The 10,000-nt window shown below is 41.2% G+C and overlaps 1 protein-coding gene across 2 annotated transcripts in view; it reads left to right on the forward strand.

Moving 5' to 3' along the window:
- LOC134196376 (importin-5-like) overlaps positions 1 to 10,000 on the forward strand; it is a 23,025-nt gene that overhangs the window by 12,166 nt on the left and 859 nt on the right. For both annotated transcript variants that reach the window (XM_062665483.1, XM_062665484.1), the window contains 17 exons: positions 2,292 to 2,416; positions 2,480 to 2,569; positions 2,722 to 2,895; positions 3,260 to 3,478; positions 4,364 to 4,447; positions 5,209 to 5,347; positions 5,421 to 5,473; positions 5,540 to 5,650; positions 6,316 to 6,361; positions 6,431 to 6,490; positions 8,817 to 8,929; positions 8,984 to 9,095; positions 9,315 to 9,400; positions 9,456 to 9,548; positions 9,667 to 9,741; positions 9,796 to 9,873; positions 9,987 to 10,000. The exon at positions 9,987 to 10,000 is cut by the window's right edge and continues 53 nt beyond it. In XM_062665483.1, the coding sequence (XP_062521467.1) occupies positions 2,292 to 2,416; positions 2,480 to 2,569; positions 2,722 to 2,895; positions 3,260 to 3,478; positions 4,364 to 4,447; positions 5,209 to 5,347; positions 5,421 to 5,473; positions 5,540 to 5,650; positions 6,316 to 6,361; positions 6,431 to 6,490; positions 8,817 to 8,929; positions 8,984 to 9,095; positions 9,315 to 9,400; positions 9,456 to 9,548; positions 9,667 to 9,741; positions 9,796 to 9,873; positions 9,987 to 10,000 (1,672 nt within the window). The remainder of the gene's footprint in view (positions 1 to 2,291; positions 2,417 to 2,479; positions 2,570 to 2,721; positions 2,896 to 3,259; positions 3,479 to 4,363; positions 4,448 to 5,208; positions 5,348 to 5,420; positions 5,474 to 5,539; positions 5,651 to 6,315; positions 6,362 to 6,430; positions 6,491 to 8,816; positions 8,930 to 8,983; positions 9,096 to 9,314; positions 9,401 to 9,455; positions 9,549 to 9,666; positions 9,742 to 9,795; positions 9,874 to 9,986) is intronic.

Below are 10,000 nucleotides of genomic sequence, written 5' to 3' on the forward strand. Positions count from 1 at the left end.
CTGTCGACAACCCTTCTGCTCCGGAGCCATGAGGTTTCTCTGATCCAAATGCCCTGCAATCCTCTGCCTGATGACTGAGGTGAGGGTCTTATAGAAGACAGACAGACACGTGATAGGCCGGTAATTTTGGCCTGGTCAGTCTTGTCATTCTTAGAAATCAGAGTAGTTATTCCTTGAGACAACCAGTCGGGTACAGAGTCTGGATTCTGAACCAGCAGGTTGTAGTTATGAGTCAGATCAGTGTGAAGACACGTGATACGCTTGACCCAGAAACCATAAACCTTGTCTGGACCAGGAGACTTCCAGTTCCCCATCCTTTTGAGACACGATGTGACCTCATTGTCTGAGATAGGTAACCACTGCTGCTCATCTGTCCGGTGCGTCTTGCCATTGGTTTGACATCTCAGCCAGAAGGCAGACTCATTGTGATGTACCTCAGTTTCTAGGATACCACCCCAATACTGTTCGATCTCAGACTCGGATGGCGGGGAAGTGACCTGGATAGTCTGCTTATCCAGCTCTCTGTAAAACCGTCCGGCATCTCGTTGAAACAAACCATTCTGGCGAAGTCTCTTACGATTCTTCTCCAGCCTCCTGGTCCGCTCGACCTTGGACTTAAGTTCCATTTTCAATCGATTGATGGAGACCTCACAACTCTCCGAACAGGAAATGCCCAACCGATGCCGAAGACGTCGGAGTTCATGTAACATACGAATGCCCAATGAACCCTTTCTAACCTCCAGCAACAGTGAGATCGCACGTCGAAGTGTGAGAATCTCCATATCCAGCCTTCGTCTCCATGTCGGTGTTTGAGAATTGGTTGACTTCGTCGTCTTTAAGCCCCGCCTTTTGGACACTAGCGAAGCAGCAGAGTATACCAGGTAACTGATTTCACTCATATCTGGTTCATTCTTCAACGAACTGATGATTGTGTTAAGATCACCAATAAGCTTTCAGGGTTCCACTGTTCACAAAGATCCTTGGAAGGCATTGTCTCTCACAGATAGGAATTTGCCTGACTTTCTGCAACTCCTCAAGAAACTCTCGACAAAGTACAGGGTCCACAGCAACATCACAATCAAGCGAAAGACCATCCTTCGTTTGGCAGCAGTCTGGACTGAGTTGAGATGAAGGAGTTTCCATTTTTTCTAGCCGAGAAGCTATACTAGGATGTGTAGTCATCAGATCAGAGCTCACAGAGTCACAAGGGATGGTGATTCCCTGACAGCACTGCACTGAACTGAATCCAAAGTGTCATCTACGGATAGGATATCACCACTATCTCTTGCAGATGAGCAGTTCTTAGAGAGAACAGTGACTGACTGAACAAGGGAGCCATCTTCCAAGTGATTAGCAAACTCATGATCCTCTTGCATCATTGACACGACAGGTTTCCCACCACGTGCAGTAGGTGCCATCCTGACTGAAGCCATGCAAGGTGACACATTGTCAAGCAAAGGCGTGACAACTGAGCTATCAGATGATAGAGCAGAAACCACATCCAACGCCGACATCTGCACACCAAGACAAACACCAGTCGCGTTTAACCTCCTCCAACTCTGATTCAGTCAGACTTCCAGAAGTTAAGAGATATTGCTTCTGGTCTGCCAAACGCTGCTCAGAGACGTCAGTCAGAGAAGGATTTTGTTCACACCACAGCTGATGCATGGGTTTTCTGAAAGCAGAGAACTTGCATGACAACAGGACGTAGTAATAACAAAACATCACTTCCCTATTCATTTGTTGCGTCCATTTCCTTCGTCTTGTTGCATTGCCGTTCCTGTTAGCCGAAACACAAGATTTGCTAGGAACGGTGGGCATCACAGTAGTCTCGTCAGCGGGATTTGAAGCCAAATTCAAATCAGACGCCGCACGAGAGATAGTTCGACCAGTCGCCCTACGCCCAGAACTATTCCTGGTCTTCCGAACAGCTCCAGTGATTCCAGATGCCGACTTTTCGAGCCCTGTCCTGGTTCCCAACAAGGAACGTGCTCCTCAGCTAGCTCTGAGACGAGTGATACAGCTAGACGTCCATCTTCCATCAATATCCGGGTATAATATTTACTACTACTAATAATTTATTTATTTATTATTAATTAATTTGTTTATTTACTATTAATTAATTAATTTATTTATTTATGTACTAAAAATTTATTTATTTATTTATTTGTGTTACCATCAATTTGTTTTTGTGTTTGTATGTTTGTTTGTTTGTATATCTATATTCCTGTCTGCCCCTTTATCCAATGTTGTTGTACAACATCATTCGTGATGCAGCACGTTGGGTGCAGGTGATTGGCGATATCGTCATGCAGCAATAATGGCAATATCAACCATTGGCGAAGGATGTCACTCTCAAATGCTAGCGATTCTCTCTCAACTGGTTGATGCAATTCTTCCTTTCTTACAAGATCCGGTAAACCAGAGTACACAACATGATAGCCAATATTTTGTTATGCGTTGTTGTATTGCGTTGTAGCATCCTCGAGTACGTTTTGCTGCTTGCAACTGTTTAGGGCAGATGGCAGTCGACTTTGCTAAAGACTTCCAGAAGAATTTTCATACGAAGGTGAGGAGGAAGTTGTGTAGGTTATCAACACACACACACACACACACACACACACACACACACACACACACACACACACACACACACACACACACACACACAAACAAACACACACGCACGCACACAAACATTAAAACATATTTTGTGTCTAGGTTCTTCCTGCTTTGTTGCATGTGATGGGCGATGTTGAGAATCCACGAGTTCAAGGACATGCTGCTGCAGCTGTCTCTAACTTTGTAGAAAATTGTCCCAAGAAAAAGGTCGTTCCTTACCTGGAGATGATACTGTGCACAATTCAGACTTTGATGGCAAATAACTTGCCGAATGTAAGTTGTGAATGTTTGGTTGGTTTGTATGCTTTTTTATCTGTCTGTATCTTTGTCTGTTTGTCTGTCTGTTTGTCTATTTGTTTGTCTGTTTGTTAGTGTGTTTGTCTGTCTGTTTGTCTATTTGTTCGTCTGTTTGTTTGTCTGTATGTTTGTCTGTCTGTTTGTTTGTCTGTATGTTTGTCTGTCTGTTTGTTTGTCTGTCTGTTTGTTTGTCTGTTGTTTCGTCTCTTTATTCATCATTTTGTTTGTCTGTATCTATTTGCCTGTCGTCTTTCTTTCTGCTTACTGTTTGTTTGTCGTACCAAAAACACGGCGAAGATAGCCACACAAAACGATGCCATGTTATTCATTTCTATTATAGTTTAGCGAGAAAAACTCACAAACAATTATCGAGCAGCTTATCACGACTCTAGCAACCGTTGCAGACACAGCAGAGGAACACTTTGTTCCATTCTACCATTACTTCATGCCCAATCTCAAGTTCCTCCTTCAATCCTTGACAGCGAAAGAGCACCGAGCACTCAGAGGTCGAGTTATCGAGTGCATCAGTCTCATTGGTCTGGCAGTCGGAAGAGAAACGGTCAGTTATGATCTCGTAGTGTACCCGATTGGGTACAGTCTGTTTCATATTGCATTCCATTTCCTGGGATTGGATTTCGATTGTGTATTGTTTCTATCATTTTAACTACACACATTGATCGTGTATGAAAGTTTCCAGAACTCATGATGTAGAGCACCTTCGTTGATTCGTATATCATTTGAGATCACGTGATTAAGTGAGGGCAGATCTCTAGACAGACAACCTCAGCGATCTCGCCAACTCCACTAGTTTATGCTTCCTGTAAGTAGCACACCTTTGGTCTGTCTACAATGACTACATGCTTGCGACAAAAATGCCAACAGTAATGAGTTTGTTGTGTTAGTTGTTGTTATCATATTTACGGTTCAGAACGGTTTTACCGTCGAAGTGATAGTTGGGAAGGTCGTTTGACGGTTGAATGCCATCCAACAGTCGTGTTTGTACACACAATCAAGGGTGGCCAACTGCTGCTATGGTGGGTTTAAATGCCACAGCTAAGAGTACAGATAGAATATAACCGCCGCTCTCGAATAAAAGCCACATTTCAATGAATTCCAATCGATTCAGCAAGATCTATTGCTCGAAGTTGGAAGGAAAAATTGTACGACTTTTTCAGAGGCATAGGTAAGGCGAACGTTTCTTTAGACTACTGTACCCCTTTCCCTCCCTCCACCCCATACTGGTGTGCCACACGACGTCTCAACGTGTGAATAAATGCTGTCCTTGAATAAACGTCGCTCTTGAATAAACACCTCCCCATTTAAACACCACAGTTAGAACATTAGTAGCTAAATTAATCAACAAATACAGTAACCAGTGCATGACAACTATTGTTGCTTTTTGAGTGCCAGAATTGTTACTGGACGTTGTTGGTGTGCTTTGCAGTTCTTGCCAGATGCAGACGATGTGCTTGTGCTGCTTATTAAGGTGCAGACGGACAGGGAGGAGTTTGATGATGACGATCCGCAGGTTAACGAATGAGTAGTGCTGAAATGGTCATGTAATTGCTGCAATGTGTACAGTACTGTTTAGTCTGTCTTGCCTGCAGGCTGTCACTATTTATTTTGTTGTCTGTCAGTATGTTTATGCATTTATGTTTGTATTTTTGTCTGTCCATGTATTGCATGCCTGTCTGTTTATTTGTTTGTCCATGTATTGCATGTCTGTCTGTTTATTTGTTTGTCCATGTATTGCACGTCTGTCTGTCTATTTGTTTGTCCATGTAGTGCATGTCTGTCTGTCTATTTGTTTGTCCATGTATTGCATGTCTGTCTATTTGTTTGTCCATGTATTGCATGTCTGTCTGTCTATTTCTTTGTCCATGTATTGCATGTCTGTCTGTCTATTTGTTTGTCTATGTATTGCATGTCTGTCTATTTGTTTGTCCATGTATTGCATGTTTGTCTATTTCTTTGTCCATGTATTGCATGTCTGTCTGTCTGTTTGTTTGTCCATGTATTGCATGTTTGTCTATTTCTTTGTCCGTGTATTGCATGTCTGTCTGTCTATGTATTGCATGTCTGTCTATTTGTTTGTTCATGTATTGCATGTCTGTCTATGTATTGCATGTCTGTCTATTTGTTTGTCCAGTTGTTTGCTTACTTGCTTGCCAACCAACTTGTTTGTCTACAGTATGCCCACCTTCCACGTAGTGACTGCATCTTGTAATCGCTTTACTTGTCTCTTAGTCCCTTCATTTAACTCTCAATCTGTAACACCATTTGTATTAGGTTACATACTTGATTTCAGCATGGGCTCGTATGTGTAAGATCCTGCAGAAGGAATTTCTTCCCTACTTACCCGTCGTCATGCCACACATTTTGAAGACAGCAAAAATAGAACCTGAAGTTGCATTATTGGATGTCGACGGTAAACCAAATCACCATCTTGACAAACTAACTATTCTAGAGTCACACCAATCCTTTGTCTTTGTGTTTCAAAGATGATGATGGTCTGGATGAGAATGACTGGGAAAGCATCACGTTAGCTGATCAGGTGAGACTTTGGTCTGTTGTTTTCTTTTGTATTGAACTAATTGCGTTTGTGTTGTGTATTGAGTAGAGACGATTTGGTATCAAGACTGGAGGACTAGAAGATAAGTGTACAGCGTGTCAGATGCTCGTGTGCTATGCACGCGACTTGGAAGAAGGTTTTGTTGATTATGTAGAAGAGGTGAGCTCGTTTGCCTGTTGATCATTGTTCTCATTCTCGTTTTTGTTTGTCTGTTTGCTTGCTTGTTTACTTATCTGCTTGTTTGCCTACTTTTTTATCTGTTTGTTTATCTGTTTGTTTGCTTGTCTGTTTTTTGTTTATCTGTTTGTTTGCTTGTTTGTTTATCTGTTTATTTGCCTGTTTGTTTATCTGTTTGTTTGCCTGTTTTTTGTCTGTTTGTTTGCTTGTTTGTTTATCGTATGTTTATCTGTTTGTTTGCCTGTTTTTGTCTGTTTGTTTGCATGTTTTTTGTCTGTTTGTTTCTCTGTTTGTTTGCCTGTTCTTTTGTCTGTTTGTTTATCTGTTTGTTTGCTTGTTTGTTTATCTGTGTTTGCCTGTTTTGTCTGTTTGTTTATCTGTTTGTTTATCTGTTTGTTTGCTTGTTTGTTTGTTTGCTTGTTTGTTTGCCTGTTTGTTTATCTGTTTGTTTGCTTGTCTGTTTGTTTGCTTGTTTGGTTATCTGTTTGTTTATCTGTTTGTTTGCTTGTCTGTTTTTTGTTTATCTGTTTGTTTGCCTGTTTGCATGCATGTTGGTATGTGTTTGTGCATTCTTGCTTATGTCATCCTTTTGTCTGTTGTGTGTACTACTTTGTCTTTTATTCAAAGTGTAGAATTCTGTGTTGTAGGTTGCAGTCTTAATGATGTCATTGCTCAAGTTCATTCTTCATGAAGATATCCACACAGTTTGATGAATGGGAGGTTGTTGTGTTGTTTGCTTGTGTTTCTCTTGACTTGTTGCAAGAGTGCGTTTGGCAGCGGCCGATTCTCTTCCTTGTCTTTTGAAATGTGCCAGACCTAAAGGTGGGGAGGTAGAGATTGATTAGACTTTGTTGTTGTTGTTATTGTTGTGTGTGTGTGTGTGTGTGTGTGTGTTGAGAATAGACAGACAACATGTGGATACATACATACTGACGGACAGACAGACAAACAGAAAACACGCACGCACGTGCGCGCGCGCGCGCACACACACACACACACACACACACACACACAAAGCTGTCCTGTGCTGTTTACAATAGCATTGAGAAATAGGTTGCTAATTTATTGTGGAGACGTCATGCAACCATTTCATATTGAATTGTCTGCATCCCTCACTTTTCAGTCTAGCACACTGTAGAGTGGCAAGTTACACACATGGTAATACACATGTACCCACAAATTGTCAGAGAGAATATTCACTAAATTCACTAAACTGAAGGCAAATTGAGGCTAGAGAATGATACGTTTGTTTATGAACGTCTATTGCTGTTTGATCAATAAGTCATTGTATCTCTCTCCTCATTTTCATGTTAGAGTTTAGTATTATGTTGTGTAGTCATGAAGTGTTGATCACGTGTCATGTGGTTTAGTTAACCACACGTCAGTAAGTCGGTCACAGTAACTGAAATTCTTGATGACCCACAACAAAGAACTCATTGTGCTCACCAAACCCTAGAAAGGCTTCCCTACTGGTATAATATCAATCCACTTTAGTTCAAGCCTTTACAACGTGTGACATTTTATAAGAAGTGGTTATCAACAAATGGTGTAAAATATATTGAAGGGCATATTTATTTGGGACCATCTTTTTTCTGGAAAAGTCTAGAGTTGGATAGAGCGGAAAGAGACAAGGCACGTTTACCAAACACACAACCTTTCCAAGCGAGATAGATGAGATGGTAACAGAGTGATGCGCATGCGTCGCATCTTCTCTAAATGTAAATTTGTTGATTATAGAGAACACAAACAATGACAATACGGTAAAGCAGTAACAAGAAATGGAATCTCATGCATTCTAGCTGCAACTGACTCTCATATATTTTTTGAAAGAAAAAAATTCTGAATTTTTTTGCAAATTTGTTGTATAGAGAGAATCAGTGCCTTTGGGTCATAATCACCCCATGTGTACGTATTCTTTGTCATAGCCATTTTATCTACTTTTCCATCTGTTAGAATATCTACTAACTTTCGGGAGTTTTTGCTGCCAAACACAAGAAATCAACTGCAAGTCTTTGAGACTTTTGCGTGGGCAATCCAAAATATGCGCAAATAGTGGTCTGGAAATGCTAGGGTAATCGAGCGCATTGCTTTGGAAGGTCAAAGCAAGTAGAGACTCAAGTTTTTACATATCTAGGTGCTTTTTCTATTCTTTCTATCCATACTGATGGTAGGATAGGTTGGAAAGTCTATCCTCTACCCTTTTTCAGAAACAGAAAAGTTACCAATCGAACAGCGTAATACGTTTCTAAGTCTGTCCCTTTCCGGAAAGGTTTGTATTCTATCCAGAAAAGGGTGCCCAATCGAACACGTTAGCGGGTCTTTCCACTCTATCTGTTTCTAGAAAGGTCCCAAACGTGTACATACGCTCGCAGACAGACGACTGGAGAGTGGAGGTATTTCAATAAATGGTTGGGCTTAATGGTGATGACTATTGTCTAGTATTTGGTATACACTTTGTGTAGCTTGCAGGGTTCACTGATTATATTTGGTAATTTTTATAGGCAGGATTAGATTTTCTAGTACACACTGCTTGGTGTGCGATTAGGTATGAGGTGTACTGTACCTAACACACAAGTTTTGTGGTGGGTGGTGGATTGGAAAGGAAAGAGTTTTGCTTCCAAAATGGTTCAGACTGTGGAACTTTAGAACTCTCTAGTTTGCTATTTGATGTTTGGGGAAGTTGGAAATGTGGCCGAACACATGCATTAGACCGTTGCTACTAAGTTGTTGCCTATTGCTAACAAGTTTCACGTTTGGCTTGTCGTTATGTAGGAATACTTTAGTAGTTCTTTACCAGGCCTACCCCCACGTCTAATACCTTTACTTCTTTTGGTACTTTAGTAGCAACGAATGGTATGGCAATTCCAACAATGTGACCTCACTTGTTTGGCTTAACTCCTGGAATCAGGGAAACAGACAGACAGGTAGACAGACAGACAATACAGGAACTGGCAGAACTACCCGATCAATTACTTTAGAATTGTAATCTCCTCATTTCTTTTTGCCAATCCCAGGCCAAACATAGCGTTCTAACACACTTTAATACATTACTAAACATCTCCAACTATCAACTAGCCCATTGCATCTCACAATACAATTCACACTAATTTGTTTTATTGTGATTTTTGTACTATTGTTTGTTGACCAGGTGATGAGTTTGTCTGTCAGCTGTGGAGCAGCATGTTCTCTGTCGTTCAAGAAGCGCTAGATAAAGAGCCTGACAAAGATGTAGTAGCAGGTTTTCTCGACTCTCTCTGTCAGGTAATGCTCGAGTTTCTCTCCCCACAACTCTGTCTATATAAATCTCTATTTAAGTGTGTCAAAGAAATCGGAAAGCAGGGACTAACAAGAGAGCAGACGGGAGAAATAATGAAGGTGCTTCAAGTGCGACTGGGAGAACACTTCAAATCAGTAGCGGACATACAAGGTATGACAGGTGGTGTATGCAGAAATAGGATTGGGAGACAGAAATTTGGATTTGTTGGTATTGGACGCGTGTTGAACACGCAGAACACGTAGATTTGATTATTTGTTTACTGTTGTTTGTCTATCTGTCTGTGTGTGTGTCTGCCTGTTTGTCTTGTTCACCTGTAGATCCAACATGTGTGAGTGCAATAGTTTATTTCTTTGTTTTTCTTGACCATAGAGAAGAGAAGAGAAGAGGATTATGATGAGGGTGTGGAGGAAGATTTGCAGTTTGAGGGAGAGACAAACGAAATGCTGCTCAGCAAAGTAATTGTTTATCAATCATGATGCTCTGATACTTTCTAAATGTCTTGAGTTTCAGGTTGCTGATGTTATTCATAGTCTGTTTGGTGTACACGGTGATGCTGTCCTGCCTTATTTCAACCCATTGTGCCCGATATTTGCTCTGATGCTGGTATGTACATGTTTGTTGTGGTGTGTGTGTGTGTGTGTGTGTGTGTGTGTGTGTGTGTGTGTGTGTGTGTGTGTGTGTGTGTGTGTGTGTGTGTGAAGTAATTTTATTTATGTTGCAGGGACCAGAAAGAAGTCCGGCTGAACATCAATGGTCTCTTTGTGTCTTTGACGATATTCTGGAATTTGCAGGATCTGTTAGTCTCCCCGTCTTTCATTCAAGCTGTTAGTCTGACATTCATGTTGTGTAGTCTGCTGGTGCATATCAGGAGTATTTTGTCAGACCAATGCTCGAGTACATTCTTGACAAACAACCCACCGTCAGACAGGTCAGTCATCAATATGATGGAATAATCATTGTGTCCACCCAGACAAGTGTGCACACGTGGCCACTTGCGTACTTCCCTTTGATTCATCTAAGTGACATCTTCTTTACCCGAAGGCTGCAAGCTACGG

This window comes from Corticium candelabrum, chromosome 21 (assembly GCF_963422355.1).
Source record: "Corticium candelabrum chromosome 21, ooCorCand1.1, whole genome shotgun sequence".
NCBI lineage: Eukaryota > Metazoa > Porifera > Homoscleromorpha > Homosclerophorida > Plakinidae > Corticium > Corticium candelabrum.